The sequence below is a fragment of the Ochotona curzoniae genome, unplaced genomic scaffold, assembly GCF_017591425.1.
Source record: "Ochotona curzoniae isolate NIBS_2020 unplaced genomic scaffold, NIBS_Ocur_1.0 contig_2692, whole genome shotgun sequence".
Lineage (NCBI taxonomy): Eukaryota > Metazoa > Chordata > Mammalia > Lagomorpha > Ochotonidae > Ochotona > Ochotona curzoniae.
In genome coordinates this window covers 17,733,593-17,754,760 of record NW_024465556.1, presented here as the reverse complement: position 1 = coordinate 17,754,760, position 21,168 = coordinate 17,733,593, and the positions used below count along the sequence as shown (strand labels likewise).

The 21,168-nt window shown below is 54.9% G+C and overlaps 2 protein-coding genes across 25 annotated transcripts in view; both read left to right on the top strand.

Moving 5' to 3' along the window:
• The window catches only part of CAMK2G (calcium/calmodulin dependent protein kinase II gamma), a 54,161-nt gene extending 41,638 nt beyond the window's left edge, over positions 1-12,523 (top strand). For 3 of the 22 annotated variants that reach the window (XM_040975984.1, XM_040975982.1, XM_040975974.1), the window contains 7 exons: positions 2,204-2,272; positions 3,398-3,442; positions 4,718-4,766; positions 7,839-7,914; positions 8,260-8,354; positions 9,862-10,106; positions 10,567-12,523. In XM_040975984.1, the coding sequence (XP_040831918.1) occupies positions 2,204-2,272; positions 3,398-3,442; positions 4,718-4,766; positions 7,839-7,914; positions 8,260-8,354; positions 9,862-10,094 (567 nt within the window). In that variant the 3' untranslated portion in view covers positions 10,095-10,106; positions 10,567-12,523. Of the gene's footprint in view, positions 1-245; positions 279-2,203; positions 2,273-3,397; positions 3,443-4,717; positions 4,767-5,890; positions 6,005-7,838; positions 7,915-8,259; positions 10,107-10,566 lie in introns of those variants that run through there. The other 19 variants (XM_040975987.1, XM_040975986.1, XM_040975969.1 and 16 more) reach the window with 15 other exon arrangements.
• Positions 12,524-12,856: 333 nt separating this feature from the next.
• Positions 12,857-21,133, top strand: NDST2 (N-deacetylase and N-sulfotransferase 2). Of its 3 annotated transcripts, XM_040975962.1 has the most exons (16): positions 12,857-13,190; positions 13,982-14,132; positions 15,440-15,477; positions 15,561-16,892; positions 17,054-17,141; positions 17,412-17,566; positions 17,755-17,940; positions 18,218-18,346; positions 18,454-18,636; positions 18,717-18,813; positions 19,160-19,283; positions 19,414-19,588; positions 19,762-19,932; positions 20,027-20,136; positions 20,305-20,407; positions 20,503-21,133. In XM_040975962.1, the coding sequence occupies exons 4-16, from the start codon at positions 15,894-15,896 to the stop codon at positions 20,626-20,628; spliced, it is 2,646 nt and encodes an 881-aa protein (XP_040831896.1). In that variant the 5' UTR covers positions 12,857-13,190; positions 13,982-14,132; positions 15,440-15,477; positions 15,561-15,893; the 3' UTR covers positions 20,629-21,133. The 3 variants fall into 3 exon arrangements, with proteins under 3 accessions (XP_040831896.1, XP_040831897.1, XP_040831898.1); XM_040975963.1 differs by lacking the exons at positions 12,857-13,190; positions 13,982-14,132 and having other exon boundaries at positions 14,144-16,892; XM_040975964.1 differs by lacking the exons at positions 12,857-13,190; positions 13,982-14,132; positions 15,440-15,477; positions 15,561-16,892; positions 17,054-17,141 and adding an exon at positions 14,473-14,477 and having other exon boundaries at positions 17,355-17,566.
• The last annotated feature ends 35 nt before the right edge of the window (positions 21,134-21,168 follow it).

The following is a 21,168-nucleotide window of genomic DNA, read 5'->3' as shown; positions in this document are numbered from 1 at the left end:
GAAAGCTCTCCATGGTGTGGAGGGGGGTGTGCCTGCCCGTTTGTACACCGCACACATAGATACACACATGCGCGCGCACACGCTGTTTTAACCCTATAGTGCTATACTCTAGGTCTCCTTTTTTCCCACTCTTTTCTCTCCTTAATGCAGAGCCCACGCTGGTGCACTAACCTGCAAGTGTCTCTGTGCTTCTCTTCTTACCTCCTCTTTCCCCTTTTCTTTCCCTTTTGCTGTGGTGTGTCCAGAAAAGGAAGTCGAGTTCCAGCGTGCACCTAATGGTGAGCCTTGCCTGCCCACCCATCCACCCACTCCATGCTGCCTGTGCCCGCCTGCCAGCCACGCAAACTCATTCTGCCATGTGCGTGTGCTTCTCTCATCCTCACTGCATGTTTGTGCTGTGTGGGCAGGTGTGGCCTGTCCTGCCAGGCGGGGGCCATTGCCCAAGGTCACCCAACGGCCTACAAAAGTGGGCATTGGAAAGTGTGGTGTGGAGGCCCTGCTGTGCCCACAGCAGCCCAGGGCAATAAGTGAAGCTTGTAGGGCCACGGGACCAGTGGCACACACAGGGAGAAACCTCACCCTCGGGTGGAGAGGCCCTGTGCACCAAGGAATTGGTTGGCAGGCTCTGTGCCTCGCTGGCCTAGGTTTTCCCCAGTATGAGTCCTATGATGTGGCCATAGCCAGTGCTTCCTCTGGCTCACCCAAGCCCTCAGGGGGAACAGCTGAGAGATGAGCAAGTACATCTTGGCTCTCATGGGACACAGGCCACCAAGGGGAACCCAGCAGTGTGCACTCTTGTACAATCATCCATTAAAACCTGAGATTGGACCACAGGGGCAACATCCTAGCCCTCCGCAGCCAGGGCAGGTTTTACAGACACCCTGGGCCTGTCCTTGGCAAAGGTTGGGTCTCAGCGGGCTTACTGACAGAGTAGCCTGGAGAAGCCAGCTGCAAGCGGGAGGTCAGTGTTGGCAGCCCAGTTTGGGATGTCTGTGTGCCTGGCTGGTGGGCACGGACGAGAGCAGTGCTGGTGGCTTTAGAGCCACATCCTGTCTCCTTCGGGGACGTCTCTCCTCCAGCCTGTAGAGTTCAGTGAAGTCTCGTAACACTTGTGGCCTGGCGTGAGTGTCCTTGGGTCGCAGGAATGGTTCAGTCATTGACAGCAAATTGGGAGTGATTTCAGGTGTGCTGCAAGAGGCCTCCAGGTAAAATACAGCACACAGCACTTGGGTGCTGCCAAGTGTGTCTCAGGAGAGAAGATGCAGGCTATAAGCATAACCACGCCCTCCTTGGGCTCACATCAGGCTACTCCACTGGGGTTCCCAGGGAGACTGAATGTGCTGCTTAGGGCATCGGAAAAGGCAGAGAGCATCAGTATGGCTCTGTGCCCTGGAGTTTGGCTTCTCTCCTTCCTCACCATCTCCCGCCCCTCACTTCCTGGGGCGATCTGTAACATTCTGCAAGGCAAGGCGATTTCCCTGGTGGTTGTGTTACTATGGGAGCTTCAGCCCCATGGGCAGGGGCCTGCTGCCTCCTGGAGGTGGGGCTTGGGATGGCAGCCTGAGTCTCCGCCCAGACTCACCTGTGCTTCCTTGGAGCTGCGCCCTCTTGCAGCTGATCAAGTTTAAGATTTCCCAGCACAGCCCTATCTCTGCACCGGAGGGTCCATGGGTGCATTTTGCATTCAGAGTGGAGGTCCACCCTTTCCTGTCTGGACACCATCTCCTAGGCCTGGCATTCTTTCACTTCTCCTTCCTTTCCTTTTCAGGTCAGTCTTCAAACTGATGTTTTAAAGTGAAGGAAATAAAAGTTGTGGGTAGAAGGGCATCAGGAGACTTCCCTGAGATAGGGGACCGGAGTTTTTTGAATTTTGTTCTGCTTTCTTTCAAACCACCATCCACTCCCCTTATGAAATGGGGAGAAGCTCCTGGGTTTCTTTGGGTCAGGTGTGGTTGTGTGGTGATACAATGCCTGACCTAAGCTGAGACTTTTGGAGAAATCTTCGAAGATAAGTCTTTGGGCTGTTCTCTGGGCCCTTTCCAACACTCCCGTATTCTGGTATGTCTCCAGCCATTGCTCCCGTCCATACAGTGTCACAAAGGCCACCTCAGGGCCGGGCCAGGGGGCAAGGGAGGTCTGGGAGTCAAACCTACATGGCTTTGGTGACACCCGAGGAACTAAACCATCTGTTTTCTTGTCTCAGCCACAGAGCAACAACAAAAACAGTCTCGTAAGCCCAGCCCAAGAGCCCGCGCCCTTGCAGACGGCCATGGTACCTCCTGACTACAGCTTCTCCACCTCTACCCCTGGCTGCCTCCCGCTCCTCCCCTCTTCCTTTTCTTGCTCTCCCTCCCTGGCCTCTTGGGGCTCCTGCCTCTTACTCCCCTAGAGCAGGCTGCTTTGTGTGCACCCCTCCGCCCAGACCCTCTCCCTTGCCTTCCATTGTCCTGCTTGGCCACACTACATCCTGCATGGCAGAAGTGCCACTCCTGTCCCTTTTTGCTTCTGGTGGGGAGAGTGGTCAGGGCTCTCAACTAAACCTCCCAGCCCCAGGCTGGGACCCCCAGTGGGTATGTGGTGGGAGGGCCAGGAAGGTGAGTTGCTTAGAAAAGGAGCGGTCTCTTGGGACAGGCGCATCTGTCCTTGAAGGACCCTTGTAAATCCTGCCTCAGTCTCCCTTGCACAGTCAAGAACAGGAAGGAGGGCTGGGGTCCCCCACCTCTGGATGGTGCTGAAGGCTCTGAACTCCTGGAGAGCCCAAGCTGCCCTGAGTTCTCTTTGGGCTCTTCGAAGGAGGTGCTGTGTGTTCCATGAGCACCCTGTGCTCAAGGTGCTAACTAGAGTTAGGAGGAGCTATTATACCTGCTCCTTCCTCTGCTTCTTGCAGACCCTATGCTGTGTGACACAGTGTTGAGAGTCCAGGAAAACTCCTGGGAGGGCAAAAGGTGAGGGCAGAGGCCTCAACTTGCTGAGGGGGCATCTCGGGTTTTTCTCGGGGCCCTTGCTGTTTTGTGTCCATGCCTCCCATACTCCCCTTGGTGAGTACTGGTGGCAGGGCCTGACCTGTGTCCTCAGCTCTACAGCTCCTCCAGTGTCTGCTCCATGGGACCTCCATGTGTAAAGCGTTCTGAAGGCCGGCAGGATTGAGGACAAAAGGCCCTGTCCTCAGTTTCCCTGGCACTACTTCCACTTAAATGCCAGACCTCTTTGTTCCAGCTACTGCTGTTGCTTCTTTCCAGGGTTTCCTGGCTGCCTAGGTTCCCAGTTAATCCAGGATATTTTGGGCATTGGGCAGGCCTCTGTGGTTATCATGGAATCTGTCGGGTTACTGGGATAGGGAAGAGCTGAAGATCCATCCATGCCCGTATCAAGAGGATAATTTTTATCTCTCTCACAGGAGCCACAAACCACCGTAGTGCATAATGCTACAGATGGGATCAAGGTGAGTGGCTCTGAGGCCTGGCTCCTGCTTTCTGGACTGGCAGCAGAGAGCCTGGGTCGGTGGGGGAGGTGGTGTGTGCCTGTTGGTTGCTGTATCCTGAAAAGGAAGTATAACTGACCTAAGCCCAAGCTGTGCAGACAAACAGACTTGGTTTGCATCCTGGCTGTGTGGGTCTAGATAAGTCACATAATCACTTGGCACCTCAGTTTTCTTAAACCTGAGAATTATAATAATAGAACTTCCTTCTATGAATTGTGAAGTTTGAATGAGTATCCTTCTTAGCTTCAAAGCACAGAAGCAAGGTACAGACAGACTTGGAGCATGAACTATTGCTTTGCTCCTTTGACCTTTCGTATTTTTGCCAACATTGGGATATGTTTATTGAGTCCAAATGCCCTGTCCACGGCTCTGATTGCAACTGTGGACATTTCTTGTCCACAGTTGGGCAGGGGAGGCGCCTGACACGCCAGTAACAAATCAAGTCAAGGTCCAGTATTGATAAATGCTCTGAAGGAAGGAGTGCAAAGTAAAGAGCATGAACACAGTCTTTAATGAGACAGTAAGGCAAGGGCTTTTCTCAGAAGGATCTGAACACTGAACAGAGGCTGGGAGGAGATGGCCGAGCAGTCTCCAGAGTGCCCTAGGCAAATAGATCTGCAAGTGCGGAGGCATGGTCTAGACCAGTGGAAGGACTGGAAGGGACCAGGCAGAGCTGAGAGCAGGGCAAGCGGGAGGAAAGACCTACTCCCTCCCTCTGATAGCAATTGCACTTTTCTAGCATCAAAGAAAAGTTGTTCATCTTAGCCAGGAAGCAGTATCATCTGATTTACACCTTGAGTGATCACTCCGGCCATGATGTAGACAAGAAGGCAAGCATAGGGAGACCCAGGAAGCTGTTGTAGTAAATCCCAGAGTGAGATGTCTGCAGTTTGGACTCACACTGTAGGGGTGTGGCACAGGAAGAGCTGAGAGATGGGATTTCTTCTGTAGTTAGGATTAACAGATCTGCTTTGTGGTTGGGTGACTGAGGCGCAGGGGAAAAGAACAGGAAGAATCGACAGTGAGACCAGGGATGAGCCCAAGGAGCTGAATCGATGGTGCCGTTTAAGAAAATGGGAAACACTGGGGAGCCAGAGGTTAAGCAAGGGTAGAGGTAGAACATTCCATGATTCCTCCTTACACCTCTTATAGGAGCATACACCTGCATTTGTTCTACTTGGCTCCTCCAAGCTCCAGGGCCCGAGCATATAGAAACATATTCTTTTTGGCCTACAGGGCTCCACAGAGAGCTGCAATACCACTACAGAAGATGAGGACCTCAAAGGTAGGTGCTGACCCTACAAGGGGAAGGAATCTCTTAGGGGACCTTGGCTCCAGCGAGGCCCCTTCCTTGCCTGTCCCGCAGAACTGGGACTGGGGGCTCTTTACACCCCAGGAGAAGGCTTGGCACCAAAGCGCCTTTCCACAGTGTTGCTGGACAAGGCTTCTCTTCTTGAATTCTGAGCCTGGGAGAGCTGATCTAGAGTTTTCCCAGGGGGCAGGGCTCAGAGAGCCATTCCTGTTGCCGATAATGATGCAACAGGCCAGGACAGGGGGCTTCTCAAGTCCCTGAGGAAGCAGCCTACTAGTGTTATGAGTTTTAAGTTAGGATGACCAATTGTCTTGGTTTTTTCAGCACTGAGGCAGATCCCAGAGTGTAGATGTTTTGGCTATAATCCTGAGTACTCTGGGATGAACCGATTGCACTGTTTCTGAGATCTTGGCATAAGCAAGCTGACCAATTTGTTTTCTGTGAAGATAGACTGTGTCCTGATAGTCTTGGAAAGGCTACCGAACTAAGCCTGAGGCTGGCCAGAGTGCCAGAGGACACAGGGGCTTGGCAGAGCAGACCACTGGAAATGCCCGTTCTGCTCTTTGGTTTCACTTCATGGAAATGACTCCCATTGGCTTCCGTAAGTGATCTTAGGAAGGATGGAGGTCAGAGCTCAGAGCATTGTAGGGCACCAGGCGTTTGGGAACCAAAATAAAAAATATAGATCTGTGAGGCAGTGAAGGCAGTATCTTCAGGGCTGCTTTGTCGAAGGTCAGATCAGTTCAGTTCTGACAGTGATGGCAGAGCGGGGTGCGTCTTTATTCTGGGCTCTTGATATTGGGACCTTGTCGCCTCAGTTGTCATCCCCAGGAGCAGGGGTTCTTGTCCAGGCTGTTTTAAGGCTCCTCCAAAGCCTGGAACCCCAGGTCAGTGAGCCTGCCTGGTGCCGTCAGCTGGGAGGCCTCTCTGGCAGAGGCAGCGGCGTGGGATGTGGTCCAGTGTCCACAGCAGCCCGAGGCGTCCCCTTGCCCCGGCTCTGCAGTGCCACGGGCTCGGGTCCTGTCCGGCTTGCTCGCTCACCTGCCTTGTTCTGTTTGTTTTGGCTGCACTGCCCTTGCCCTGCCCTGGCTGGCTAGCTGCCCCGCTCCGCACTGGGAATGGCAGCTCGGGGCCTGAAGGAAGGAGCTCCCGGGACAGACCAGCCCCTTCTGCAGGCATGCAGCCCCAGCCTTCTCTCTGCTCCTCAGCCAGTAAGTGTGAGGGAGGCACATTCTGGCTTCCATCTCCCTGGCTCATCCTGAAGTCCCTTGCACCCCTCTCGGACCCCTGGGGACCCCCCCCCCGCCAACCAGAGCTGTCCACTCAGCCGAGCTGCCCATCTTTGTAAGCTTTGGGAGCATGGCCTCTGCTGGGGTGGGGAGTGGCTCAAGGTGCTGATGGTACCAGGCAGGGGCCCAGAGTTGGGGACCCCTAGAAATACCAGAAGATTGGATGCAAGAGGAGGGGAGAAAGGGAATATCAGGCAACCAGGGTGTGCAGTGTGTGCGTCTTGCCTCAGCAGCAGCCAGGGTCAAGTGTGGGGCCTGGAGTGGAGGCCATGGCACCCATAGCAGGGATATAATGTTCCCAGAGACTCGGCACAATGTCCTGCTAAGAGCACAAGGCTTGAGTATGGAAAGCCTGAGTTGGAAGTGCAACTACACCAAAGTGTGTAAAGGACAGAATTTCAGCTTCCTTATCTGTGAAGGAAGCAGAACGGCCCCTTCCTTAGAGTATTGTCATGAACTGTAACTGAGCTAGGAGAAGTCCTTGCCCCGTGCCTCACTGAGTTAGCAGCAGATGACATGGGTATGTGGGTTCTGGCTGAGACAGGAAGTCTTTGCCTTGTCTGCTCGCCAACTCTCATAGTCTCAGCACACAGACCTCTGTACCGTGGTGCCTCAGTCAGGCCCTGCAGACGCCTGAAGAGGAGCTGCATGCTGCATGCGTAGGACCTGCCTGCCCCTGTAAAAAGGGACCACCAAGTGCATTGGTGGTTTCACTGGCTGCCTGCTCACCTAGAGCCACCACCTGGTGGTGCTGATGGCTGTGGGGTGCTCTCCCACTGCACCTCTGGTGATGCCAGCTCATCCTAATTGTGCCCTTGGCTATACTGGCCAGCGGTGCTGTTGTAAGGCTTGCATCTGTTTTGTAGCCTCTGGCTCCCTTGAGGAAGGGCTTGTGGCCTTGGCCAGCCCAACACTCAGAAATAGCTGAATCCTCCCTTCCCCTGGCACCACTCCCTGCTAATTGTGGATACTCCTGTAGGCTGGGGAGGGGGCTCAGGCTTAGTCTTGTCCTGGTTACCCCCAGGGCCACATCCAGCGTGACAGCTGCAATGAGAGACATAGCTTTTCCAAGGCTTGTTCCTTGGGAAATGAAGCTGCCCTGCAGTGGGATGATGTTGTGAGGTTTTCCCCTGGCAAGATTATTTATCCCAGAAAGACCCTAGGGAGGAGATAAGCATGGTGGGGAGAGTGAGTGGTCCCCCCAGGACTGTTTTCCCTCTGGCTGAATCCTTGCTCCTCCTGGGTTTGACTCTTTTGGCTACCTACTCCCCAAATCCAGGTTTGTGAGGGCTGTGAGAGGGAATGGTAACAGACCTGCCTGAGTCCCTGCTGGTGAGAGAAGTAAATGGAGATGGGGAGGGGGGAGTGACAGGTGCACAGCGAGGTTCTTCTCAGGCTGCACCTGCCAAAGATGAGATACAGACTGGATAGGGCAGTTCTGATGTTCCCGGCTCATCAACTGTTACAGGCAAGAGTGCTTGCTGCACTGTGGTTGTCGGTGGCTAAGGAGGTAAAGGCCCGAACACTATAGCTAACGAAGGCACCCCTAGAGGAGGTGGGCGTTGGTTCTAAGGATACAGAGAGGGGGCTGAAGAGAAAGGTGGCCTCACTCTTCCTGCAAAGAGCCTTAAGGACACATAAGGGGGCTGTTTCTGAAGGCGATCAATCATGGGGACACCCCGAACGATGGGGGAGGGCTCTCTGTCTCCAGAGGTCACCCAGCAGGTAAATTGGTGGATTTTTCCTCCCCTTACAGTGAGAAAACAGGAGATCATAAAGATCACAGAGCAGCTGATTGAAGCCATCAACAATGGGGACTTTGAGGCCTACACGTGAGTAGGGACCCAAAATGAGTGCTCAGCCTTGCCTGCTTCCAAAACGCTGCTCGGACCCAGGGAAAGGAAGGGCTGGGCCTTGGGCAGTGTAGACCCCCTAGGCTGGGAGCCCTTCCAGGACCTTTCAATGTGATGGAACCCACCCATGGTGTCCTGCTGGTGGCTGAAAGGCCAGGACCAGTTGGCTTGGCAGGCAGTCAGCCCTAGAAGATGTTGGGCAACTCCTCAGGAATGGCCAACAAGCTAGCCAACCTGCTGCATCAACATACTCCAGAGATGAGGCGGGAAGCCACAGAACTCCCACGAAAGCCTGACGGGTTGCCCTGTTCTCTTCCCCTGCAGGAAGATTTGTGATCCAGGCCTCACTTCTTTTGAGCCAGAGGCCCTTGGTAACCTCGTGGAGGGGATGGATTTCCATAAGTTTTACTTTGAGAATCGTGAGTGGGTTCGTGCTGCTGATATACTCCTGCCTGCCCCTTCACCCTGTGCTTCCGTCCCCTGCTCACCTTCTCACTCCCGTGGCTCCCTTTCCCTCACCGTCCACCTGCTTCCTTATGCTCTGCTTGTCTTGTGCCCTTCTGGTCCTAAACCGGCTCCTAGGAAGGCCCTCTGCTCCAGACCCCGAGTGCCTGTCCAGCTGCTTCCAGGAGTCCCAGGAGCCACACTCAGGGTCACTCTTGTTTCTTGAAGCCTCACCTCTTTCTGAAACAAACTGAAAACCTTGGAGATTAAGTTGAGATGCTCTCAGCAGGGAAAAGCTCTGTGCCCACAGTGGTCACAGCAGAGAAGAAACTAGAGCCAGACTCCAACGGGGGTAGCAACAGGGCCCCGATGGTGTCTGTGAGATCCAGAGCTGAGGGTCTGGTGGAAGAGGAAGCAGGTGGCCTGGATGGAGGCAGGTGCATGTACACTTGGATAGTTCCTATAAGTTCCACCAGATAAGGAACTGATCATCAACCCCGCCCCATTTTTTCCCATTCTGAAACCCTCCCCCTCATTGTTTTATATAATTTTACTTTAAATCCACATTGATGGGGTATAGTGTGATAGTTCCATACATGTCTACAGTGTGTGATGCCTCCCCTTTATTTTTTTTTCTCTTCTCCACTTTATCCTGGCCCTTCCCCACCCCACTTGAGTTGTATTTTGTTTGTCATTGTTTTGTCTACCAACTCCTACCATCTCCACATCTCAGCTCCACGTGCCGACCCTTCAGCCATTTAAGGCTTTCTGCTAGCCAGAGGCAATTCCACAGTCTGTTTGTTCTGAGAAACGTCTCCTGTAGCATCTTGTATTTGAATTGGACTAGAAATGTGCATCTCAGTAGCAACAGCACATTTGGCCAGCATGTGCTCATCGTGGCACTCCGCCCTCCTTAGCTTTCCCCCACAGGGTCCTTGGAGCTCTAGGGGATACCCTAAGTTTGGTGTTTCCATGACTTTGTGTTTAAGCTTTGGTACCTTGTTAAATAGCAAATCACTAATCAGTGCGGATACCTCAAGGTCACGATTTCACTCTGCAGCCCTAGTCCAGGACAAGCCAACCCTTAAGGCATCTAAATACCACCCCAACACAGGCAGAAGACCAGTGGCTTTGGCCGTGGTCTCATAGTCTTGAGTTCAAATGTGTGTGATTTGGGCAAATTAATCTCTTGAGACATCTCCTTATAAATGATTAGTGTAAACTAAGGTTATGCATGTAAAACCCCAGCACAGTGATGAAAACAATAGCTGCTGTTGTCCCTGGTACCTGTCTTTCTCTTCCTTTTGGATAACTGTGGCTGATGTAACGGGGCCTCTGGAGGGGGGTGAGGGCACTTGGACACTGGAAGCGGTTGCTGGAGATGGTAGGGGGTGGGAGGAGACTTGGAAGTGCAGTCTGGGAGGCAAATTCAGGTGCCCAGGCCTGACATCCTCCTACCTGCCCTGCCCTGCCCATTTGCAGTCCTGTCCAAAAATAGCAAGCCCATCCATACCACCATCCTAAACCCACACGTCCATGTGATTGGAGAGGACGCAGCTTGCATCGCCTACATCCGGCTCACCCAGTACATCGACGGGCAGGGTCGGCCTCGCACCAGCCAGTCGGAGGAGACCCGGGTCTGGCACCGCCGGGATGGCAAGTGGCTCAATGTCCACTACCACTGCTCAGGGGCCCCTGCCGCACCACTGCAGTGAGCTCAGCAACAGGTGCACCTGGTGGGGAGTGATGTGGGAGGGGCTGGAGGGAACGGGACCAGAGGAAGAAGACAATGTTGGGAAGTGCAGGTGGGGGGAGAAGGTGTGGCCCATCCCAGAGGCATGGCAAAGGCAGGTCACAGACTTGGATGTGACCTGGAGACTCCAAATCGGGCCAACTCAGACAAATTCCTTCACCTAACCCTCAGCTGCCTCACCTGTGCAACAGAGAGCAAGGGTGAGGCCCTCACACAGTGAACTGCTGTGAGGGTTACCTTGAGACAACATAGGTGAAGCCCCTGCAGAGTGCCCAGCAAACTCGAGGCAGTGTTGTATTTAAATGTGAGCTGCTCACTCACCCTCCACTTTCTCGGGCAGCCTGGGCCATCTGTGTGGGGTGTGTGAGTGCCTGGAACCCAGTTGTATGCTCACCACACTCTGCCCTGTGTCCACACTCTGTCCTGTTCCACAGGGGTATTAGGAGATTTCCAGCCGGAGGTCGAACCTTCGCAGCCAGTGGCTCTGGAGGGCCGGAGTGACAGCGGCAGTCCTGTTCGTTTGAGGTTTAAAACAATTAAATTACAAAGCGGCAGCAGCCAATGCACGCCCCTGCATGCAGCCCTCCCGCCCGCCCTTCGTGTCTGTCTCTGCTGTACCGAGGTGTTTTTTTACATTTAAGGAAAAAAAAAAAAAGGAAAAAAAAAAAGATTGTTTAAAAAAAAAAAAAAAGAAGCAGCAGCGGAAAACTTACCATGATGCGTTTTAAAACCACCAATAGCCCTTGGGCCGGCAAGAAGGCAGAAGTCTGTGTGACACCCATTTTGGCATGAACAGCGGGCTCACCCACCAGTGCTGCAGAGGTGTGCTTGGCCTCTGGCCCCACAGACTTGGCGGGGGGACCAGGCAAGAACACTGACAGAGTTTTGGGGACTGTGATATGAGTGTAGCCCCCAAGGTGGCCTGCTTACCCCAGGTCTTGGAGTGGACATCTTCAGACCTCGCATAGGTGCCTGGAATGCGGCTGGGGACAACATGGTGGACATGAGGCCTACCTGGGAGAGGAGGCAGAGCTCCCAGCCTGTTGTGGAGGCAGCTGAGATGCAGAGACCTCAGGACGGAGGGCCCCAACGTTGCTGTACTGTTCCACGTAGCATAGAAGGGAAGAGAATTGGTGCTGTGGAAGTGTGTTCGTGACGGAGCCGGAGAGGAATCTCGTGCTAGTCTGACTGTCCTCACTCACTCATCCGTTACTCGGAGGCACAGTGCCCTTGGCCCTGATGTTTGCCTGATCCTGTGGCCGGGAAAGGGCGGGGGTGGGTGCTTCTGCTTTGTGGTTTCTTTTACAATTTTGGCAAAGGAGAGCCGGCCTGACCAGGCTGCCCACACCACCTTGAGCAGTGCTGGTTTTCTGTCTGGGCCTGGGCCCTCTGCCGAGAGCCCCTGTGGGATGGGCAGAGCGAGACAGCGGGAGAAGGGGCGGTTGTTTCTATGCATTCAGGTTGCCCTCCGGCCGCCTCTCTCCTACTTCCCTTGCAGCTCATCCTTGTCTGTTTTTTTCCTGTCTTTGAGATTGACCCAACTGCTCTGACAAGAGGAGGGGCTGTCCTCTCAGAGAGGCCTCTTCTATTGACCAACTGAAGTATAGACTTACTGCTGGACAATCTGCATGGGCCTCACCCCCTGCACCTGCATGTACCCAAAAGAGAAGTCCAGAGCCAAGGTTCCTGCATCCATTGGCCTGCCCTGTGCTCAAAGAGCCTCGCTTCGGGAGACCAAGATATGCAGTCCAGGGTCAGATAATGGAGGAGCAGTTGGTCACAGCCTTGGTCCCCTATCTCCCTCCCCCCCAAAAATAGCTGTGCAGGAGTATCTGCACTTTGTCGGGGGTGGGGGCGGGAGGTGGGTCGACAAACCCCAGCTTCCTGGGCTATCTTCTGGAGGCACAGGAGCTGGGGAGAGAGAGGTTTTGCTTTGGAGCCAACTGAGAAGAGTGCGAATTCACAGGTGCTGGTGCTTGGGTTTAGCCGGGCTCCTCGAAGCACCTCCTGCATGCCCCGGCCCCATCCCGCCCTGCAGCCTGCAGGGCCAGCACGCAGATCCCTTTCACCAACAGGGTTGGGTTTTGCTGGCTTGAAGACACACGGTCTTAGAATTCTTTGAGACCCATAGCTTCATATGGCTGCTCCAGCCCCACTTCCTAGCATCCATAACTCTTCTGGGGCTAATGTCAGCATCTATAGACAATAGACAAAACTAAATCACCTTTTAAAAACAGGAAAAGGAAGGCATTTGATGCAGAATTTTTGCATGATGACATAGAAATAATTTAAAATTAGTTAGTGTTTGTTCTGAATGTTGGTAGACCCTTCATAGCTTTGTTACAATGAAACCTTGAACTGAAGATATTTAATAAAATAACCTTTAAACAGTCCATTGTGTTATTGCTTTGGGAGGTTCGCCGGCAGGGGGGATCGAATTTTAGCTGCCCGGTGTTAAAAGTCTCAGATGAAGTACCTTCTCTCACTCCCCAGGGACCCTTTTTACAATTAAACTGCACATCAGCCTTCAACCCGATCCCAGGGGCTGCTGCGGGGAGGGCCGGGGGGCGGGTCCAAGGGGGTGGGCTGCGGTGTGGCCCCGCCCCGTCCCGCCCACTCCCCTCCGTCTCAGTGGGCCGACCCGGCTCCCCCTCCGCAGGACTGAGTGGACGAGCCCGCCCCTGGCCAGGGAGTCGCGGCGCCTGACGTTGCCCAGACTGTGCCACCCGGCGGGGAGGGGAGGGGGTGTGCTGCTTCTGGAGCGTTGCGGAGACCCCGCTGTCGGACGCCGCAGTTCGGCTGAGCGCTGCGGCAATTTGGTTTTCCCGCTTCTCTGTGCGGTGGCTGCCAGGTCTGGAGCCGGTGGAGAGCCGAAGCGGGCGCTAAGCGCGCCGCCTCCCCCCGTGAGGGCAGTGGTTGGGTCCGGCTGCGGCAGAGCGTTCGCTCGGAGATGGCGGAGTCGCCGCGACCTGGCCCGAGGGCCCGAGAGCGGGGAAGCCGGGCAGCGCCGGGACGCGGCGGAGCCCGGGGACAGAGGGGACGCCGCCCAGTCCGCCGGGTGAGCTGCCCTTGAGAAGAACCCCGAAACACGCCGAGATGGTGGCCCCCACCTGCGGTTGCCCTTAGTTCCTCTCCTCACTTCCCGGGAGTGTTGCCACCCGCAGGGTCGTGCCGGACGGCCCCTCGGTGCGGCCCAGCGCGCCCCTCGCCCGGGCTCCCTTCCTGTAGCGTCTCTCGTGGGAGTCTCAGTTGGGCCAGTTCGCCCCTCACTCGGGGCTCCTCCTCCGCTCGGGGTTCCTCCATTCCAGTGCCTGGCTCCGTGTCACCCAGAATCATTTCGGCGCGTCCCCTTCCCTTTCATGCCCGCCGGCCGCTGCGCTCTCCTGGACACCCCCCTGCCCCCCGACCCCTGATTTCGCCCTCGACAGGGTCCCTTCGTGCGTGAACCCCGATCCCTGCTCGGCACCCCCTCCTCCCTCGCCCGACATCTGCTTCGCTGGTGTCCACGCAACCTCAGCTCCCGGTGCCTACCCCTTCCCCGCGTGACTTGCCCCCTACATGGATTGGGTCGAGGTCCTTCGCTGTCAGTCCCCTGGGCCGGCAACACCCCCCAACACACACACACTGCACGCAACACCTCCCAGTCCACACACACACACACTGCATGCAACACCCCCCAGTCCACACACACACACTGCACCCAACACCCACCAGTCCACACACACACACACACTGCATGCAACACCCCCCAGTCCACACACACACACACACACACACACACACACACACACGTTCCTACTAAAGCATTTAGAAGCCCACACCCTTCTCTAAACGTTGCTGCTCTTCCAGGTATGAAGCGAACATGCAGTGGTTAAGAGCACCAACCCTGGAGCTTGACAGGCCCAGCTTGGAGCCCCAGTTCCTCCACTGACTGAGCCGTGTGATCTTGGGCAAGTTCCTCAGCCTCTCTGAGCCTCAGGCACTCGTTTGTGAAATGGAGGTAGTCATAGTGTGCACCCCTTACTACCTCTTGGGACTGGGAGAAGAATTAAATACACATACTTACTGCTTTCCAACGGTTTGGCTCCCTGAGACTCCCAACCTGAGTTGGAAAGGTTTAGCAACACAGGGTGGGGTTGCTGCCACTGTGCAGGATCGTGGGACAGGTTCATACCCCGTAATGCCAAGGAAAGGACCTGCTAAATGGCGGGTCACTTTTACACTGGAAAGGGGAAACATTGCTGAGCCATTTGTACTTTGGGAGACCCTCGGAACAGAGGAGGCTGTCAAAAAAAGGCAGAGGGTGCCTGCTGCGAAAGTGGGACCTGTCCCAGGTGTTGTGACAGTAATTCCTGAGGATCTGTTTTGCCTCAGTGACTTCTTCCTGCCTCTGCTTGTCCTGGACTCACCCACTCCCATCACCGTCACACCCCTCTCCTCCCTCTCTTCTCCATTCCTCCCAGGCCAAGGACAAACTTTTCGTAATAGTCTCAATTCTGAAAGAGCAATGAGATGGGTGTAGAGGCACTGGGCACTGAGTGGGATTGCCAGCCACCAGTGGAGATGTCGAGAAGTCAGGCTAAGAAGTCTCCCAAACCAAATCTCCTGAACATTGTATTTTCCGATCCCTCTGTTATGACTCTTAGCTGTTGCGTCAGCTGGGTGTGCCTGAGGCTCTCTGTCATCCAGCCCCACTCAGTTTGCTGTGTTTCTGTAACCAGACACAAGCCCTCACATCCCAGGCTAGCTCAGGTGCAGTACAGCTTAGCTCAGTTCAGGAGTACTGGAGGAGACCAGGGACTAATTGGACTCTGGATTCAACTGCCCAGCTGGTCTCAGGTCCCAGTCCCCTTTACGTGTTCACATCCTCTCCTGACTAGCACAGGGGAGCTGTAGCGTAGGGGGAATTTTTATTGAGCAGAGAATGAATCCCCAGGTTCTAGAATACTGGCTAGCTAGCTATTTCCGCTTGAGTTCCTCCACCATAGTGTCCCTGTGATGGGGCGTTCGTTAGTGCTCTTGGGTTTGATTAATGAAGAAGATTAGAAGAATCATGAGTTTCCTCTTATCTGATGTCTCGTTGAAAGGAAGACCAACACTTGTTCTTGCTAGCCAGCTGTCCGGGCCTGGGCTGGGGACTGTTGTCACCACAGACCTATCTGTATTCTTCCTGGGCTGTTTGCCCTCCTGTCCCCTTTGCACGCTTGGCTGGGGGAGGGAGATTTGGGCATTGACGAGGCCGTGCTGAGAAAGGGGATGCACAGTGACACTGGAGTCCGGGACTCAGTGGCTCTTCTTCTTCTTCAGGAGCTCGTCGGAGGACCTGGTATCCGGGTGAACAGGAGGTAAGAGAGATGGGTGACAGGGAACTTGGATCGATGACAACTCCCAGGACAGAAGTAACCTGCTCATTTCTCTTTTCTTGCAGACAGTAGGGGCAGAGAGTGGAAATTTTGCTGACCCGTAATGTAAGGAGCCCAGCCAGGTCCCCAAGTTGAACCTGGCTGGGTTTGCAGCCGGAAGCCATGGGGCCATGGTGACCTGAGCCCTGAGGGACTGTGTGCAATTAGCCCCTGCTGTCCCCTTTACTTCCCCTACCCCATATTAAGAGGACTTGAGTCCACCTTTTTTGGAAGCCAACCCTGAGGGCACCCTCTTCCCCTGTTTTCCTGGCCTTTCACCCTCCCAGGACGGTCTGGCCACTACAGCTCCAGCCTCCCATCCGCTGAGGCGGCGCCCCTTCCTCCTGCCCTTCCCCGTCATGCTTCAGCTGTGGAAGGTGGTGCGCCCAGCTCGGCAGCTGGAACTGCACCGCCTCATACTGCTGCTGATTGCTTTCAGCCTGGGTTCGATGGGCTTCCTGGCTTACTACGTGTCTACCAGCCCTAAGGCCAAGGATCCCCTGCCCCTCCCCTTGGGAGACTGCAGCAGTGCTGTGGTGTCTGGCCCTGCGCAGCCTCCACTCCCACCACGGCCTCCCAAGTCTCCAGAAACAGCCCGCACTGAACCTGTGGTCCTTGTGTTTGTGGAGAGCGCCTACTCCCAGCTGGGCCAGGAGATTGTGGCTATCCTGGAGTCCAGCCGTTTTCGTTACAGCACCGAGCTGGCACCTGGTCGAGGGGACATGCCCACCTTGACTGATCGTGACCATGGCCGCTATGTCTTGGTCATTTATGAGAACTTGCTCAAGTATGTCAACCTGGATGCCTCGAGCAGGGAGCTGTTAGACCAGTACTGTGTGGAGTATGGCGTGGGCATCATTGGCTTTTTCCGAGCCCATGAGCATAGCCTACTGAGTGCCCAGCTAAAGGGCTTTCCTCTTTTTCTACACTCAAACTTGGGGCTCCGGGACTACCAAGTGAATCCTTCTGCCCCTCTACTGCATCTCACTCGCCCCAGCCGCCTAGAACCTGGGCCCCTGCCCGGGGATGACTGGACCGTCTTCCAGTCCAATCACAGCACGTATGAAGCAGTGCTTCTCGCCAGCCTGCGGCCAGCTGAGCCCCCCGTGCCAGGACCAGGGTCTCGTCGGGCCCGCCTTCCTACTGTGGTGCAAGACCTGGGGCTGCATGATGGCATCCAGCGGGTGCTGTTTGGCCACGGCCTTTCCTTCTGGCTCCACAAACTTGTCTTTGTCGATGCGGTGGCGTACCTCACGGGCAAGCGTCTCTGCCTGGACCTGGACCGCTACATCTTGGTAGACATCGATGACATCTTTGTGGGCAAGGAAGGCACCCGCATGAAGGTGGCTGACGTGGAGGTCAGTCTTTTTCTTTCCCTGCACATCAGAGTTTTGTTTCTTATAAGCCAGGCTGCCTCCAGCCTGTTGGACTCTGCCCTCTGCAGGCAAGTGGATACTGCTCCTCGTGTGGCTTCTTATTCTGCTCTCTTGATTTTTCTTGTCCCCTGCTCTGTTCCCAGGCTCTGTTGACCACCCAGAACAAACTCAGGACCTTGGTCCCCAACTTCACCTTCAACCTGGGCTTCTCGGGCAAGTTCTACCACACTGGTGAGCTTATGATTCCCATGCTGCGTCAAGCATGTCCATAATCACCTGTCCTTTCATTGTTCGTTGCCCTGGGCAGACCGCTCGAGGAGCTGGTGGTGGGCATGAATTATAAACCTGGGTGGGGGGAGGGCAAGTTAGGGGTGGAGCAAGCAAGGCCTTAGTGGGTGGGGGTCAATCATGTCCCAAGGGTGAAAGATGGTCAGGGCTGCCCAGAAGCAAAGAAGGGCACGGGCTGCCTGGCTGTGATCAGTGGTCAGTATGTGGTTGTAGGGACAGAGGAGGAGGATGCAGGGGACGACATGCTGCTGAAGCACCGCAAAGAATTCTGGTGGTTCCCCCACATGTGGAGCCACATGCAGCCACACCTGTTCCACAACCGTTCCGTGCTGGCTGACCAGATGAGGCTCAACAAGCAGTTTGCACTGGTGAGACGCTCGGATCTCTTTCTCATACTTTGTCCTCTTGCAGATAATGCTTCCTTTCCAACTTTCTCCTAATGGGATAACCTTTCCCTACCCTTTCCATTCTTCCTTCTCTGGAGGCACCCCTACCCTCTTCACCCTCTATTCCCCAAACCTCACCAGGTCCTGGTGAGAGTCTATGCCATTCCCAGGAGCATGGGATTCCCACGGATCTGGGGTATGCTGTGGCCCCCCACCACTCGGGCGTGTACCCGATCCACACGCAGCTCTATGAGGCCTGGAAGTCTGTGTGGGGCATCCAGGTGACCAGCACCGAGGAGTATCCCCATCTCCGCCCTGCCCGCTACCGCCGAGGCTTCATTCACAATGGCATTATGGTGAGGGACTCCTAGTCCAACGTGAACCACATCCCCACGTTTAGACAGCCTCCAACCTGCATTGACCCATGTACTCTTGACTGCTAGTCCGAGGGCATCCACTTAAACAGTGTTTAAAAGGGTGAAAGGTTAGAGTGTGCATAGTCAGAGCTGTATTGCTGAGACCTCAGACCGCGTCCTGTTTAAGCCCAGGGAATCCCAGTGCCTAAGACTTTAGTCCTTCATGTACTTCAACCTTTCCAATCTCCTCTGGCCCTTTTGCTGCTTGCCCCACCAGGTGCTGCCCCGGCAGACTTGCGGCCTCTTCACTCACACCATCTTCTACAACGAGTATCCCGGAGGCTCTCGGGAACTGGACCGGAGTATCCGAGGTGGCGAGCTCTTTCTGACGGTGCTGCTTAATCCGGTAAGGTGCTGAGAGGCAGGTCTACAAGTCTGGGGAGCAGCGTGCCTGACGTTGGTTTCTGAGGCGGGGAGGTCCTCCAGATCTGACGGGAAGGCACGCCCTTGCAGATCAGCATCTTCATGACCCATCTGTCCAATTATGGGAATGACCGGCTGGGCCTGTATACCTTTGAGAGTCTAGTGCGTTTCCTGCAGTGTTGGACACGGCTGCGTCTACAAACCCTTCCTCCTGTCCCTCTTGCCCAAAAGTACTTTGAGCTTTTCCCTGAGGAGCGAAGCCCGCTTTGGCAGGTAAGGGCCAGGCGGAGGCATGATGATGTTGGACTTCAAGAAGAGGTTGGCCTTTATCTGATTCTTGGCCTCACTGTTAGAATCCTTGTGATGACAAGAGGCATAAAGATATCTGGTCAAAGGAGAAGACTTGTGACCGGCTTCCCAAGTTCCTCATTGTGGGACCCCAGAAGACAGGTGAGTCACCGACCAGCTTTCCTTGTCCCACGTTAACCCTCAGGAGATCCCTGCTCATACTTCACCACAACCCTATTTTGTTTGAGACAGTGAGTTTTAACACTTGTTGTTTATTGGGATCATTTGTGGAATTTTTAAGACTGTACAGGTGATTCTGATGCAATCACAGATTGAGGATGAGTTTTAACCCCTCCCTGGGGCATTTCTCAGCATTTTCTTCCTCTCCTTGTAGTTTGGCAAAGGGAGTTTGAAACCCAGAGTGGTTGGTTGTGTTCTTACCTCTCCAATCTTGTGCCGATGACCCGGCTTCTCTCCCACAGTGGCCTGGGCTTTTTCTCACACTTAGGTACCACCGCTGTCCACTTCTTCCTGAGCCTGCACCCAGCCGTGACCAGCAGCTTTCCCAGCCCCAGTACCTTTGAGGAGATTCAGTTCTTCAGTGGCCCTAATTACCACAAGGGTATTGACTGGTGAGATGGGGTCTCCTTTGAGCGCCTCACAATGGAGCACTCCCCCAGGAATGCTTCATTTCAACTTCCACCATCACAGGTCTGCAGCTCCTGTGCTCTGCAGCTTCTCTGCCTTCCTGCCACTTCACAGGTACATGGACTTCTTTCCCGTCCCTTCCAATGCCAGCACGGACTTCCTGTTTGAAAAAAGTGCCACCTACTTTGACTCAGAAGTTGTGCCACAGCGAGGAGCAGCCCTTCTCCCACGAGCCAAGATCATTACCGTGCTCACAAACCCTACTGACAGGGCGTACTCCTGGTACCAGGTGTGCCTGAAGCCAGGGGCCCAGTGTAGCAGGGAGGGATGGGTGACTGCCAGAGAAACAGAGGAATGAGGGTAGGGAACCAGTGGCTGGGGGAGGGATGCCTGTGTGGTGCGTCAGGGATACAGGCAGTGATAGTCGCTTCACTGGCTCTTCCTGTATGCCTTATCCTTCAGCACCAGCGAGCACATGGAGACCCAGCTGCTCTCAACTACACCTTCTACCAGGTGATTTCAGCCTCTACCCAGGCCCCCCCGGCCCTCCGCTCCCTACAGAACCGCTGCCTCACTCCTGGCTACTACTCCACCCATCTACAGCGCTGGCTGGCTCACTATCCCCCTGGACAGGTAACCAGCTTCCAAGAGCCCTGCCTGGGGTTCCCCTTCCCTTCTGCCGAAGGCTTCTTAGGAATCTAGAGGGAACCACGCCCCTGTCCTTTAGCTGCTGATTGTGGATGGGCAAGAGCTGCGTACCAACCCAGCAGCCTCCATGGAGAGCATCCAGAAGTTCCTGGGTATCACACCCTTTCTGAACTACACACGGACCCTCAGGTGGGAGAGCATGAGCCGGGGAGGAGTGCTCTGGGGGAGATGGGGAAGCAGGTCGAGTCCATGTGTTTGGAGGAGACACCCCTGTCCCTGCGGGCTGGGAAGGGCAGTGTGCACTAAGACTTGAATTGCTCTCTCCTTGCTACCTAATGGTCTCCTCCTGTTGAGCAGGTTTGATGAAGAGAAGGGATTTTGGTGCCAGGGACTTGAAGGTGGCAAGACTCGTTGTCTAGGCAAAAGCAAAGGCCGGCGGTACCCAGACATGGACACCGAGGTGAGTCAGGCCTGGGCAGGGTGGTCCTTTCCACCTGCAGGTGGAGCACACTGTGTCCCAGCTGATTGTTTCTGCCTGCATTTCTCTCCTGTCAGTCCCGTCTTTTCCTTACGGACTTTTTCCGGAACCATAATTTGGAGCTTTCGAAGCTGCTGAGCCGGCTCGGGCAACCAGTGCCCTCATGGCTTCGGGAAGAACTGCAGCATTCCAGTGTGGGCTGAGGTGCCAGCCTCCTGCCCCAGCAGAAAGCCCCCACCTCCCTAAGGAACAAGGCCAGAGCAGGACCCACAGGGGGGAATCAGAGTGGCCTGGGCCTTCAGCCTTCTACCTCAGTGGCCCCCAGACCTGGAATGTCTGAGAAGGGAAGGATATCCCTGTTACACAGCGCTGGGGCCTAACAAAGGGGCTTCTTCTGGTACCGCACGTCATGGTACTGGGCACCTTTGACCCGTCATTCTGGGAGGTGAGGAGTACGAGGGTCCAGGCAGGATGTAGGACAAAGCAGAAGTCTAGCAGCTTCTCTCATCATCCCCAGCAGTAGTGTCTGCCCCTGGCTACAAGAGGTACTGCTTGCTGCGGGCCCTCGAGTCAGGTGGGGGAACCTGTGGCCCGGCCTCCCTAATGTCATTCACATTGAATGGGGATGAGGTCGGACAGTGGCTCCTAGAGCCGAGTATGAGCCCTAGCAGTGGGCTAGAAATGTCTTTAATAAACAATCTTATTTTTCTGTTTTGTCTGCCTCACTGGAGTGAGAAAGAAAA

Coding starts and splice junctions, on each gene's coding strand:
- NDST2 (XM_040975962.1), top strand. CDS start 15,894: ATGCTTCAGCTGTGGAAGGTGGTGCGCCCAGCTCGGCAGCTGGAACTG. Junction 19,933..20,026: donor CTCACTATCCCCCTGGACAG/GTAACCAGCTTC, acceptor CCTGTCCTTTAG/CTGCTGATTGTGGATGGGCA. Junction 20,137..20,304: donor AACTACACACGGACCCTCAG/GTGGGAGAGCAT, acceptor CCTGTTGAGCAG/GTTTGATGAAGAGAAGGGAT.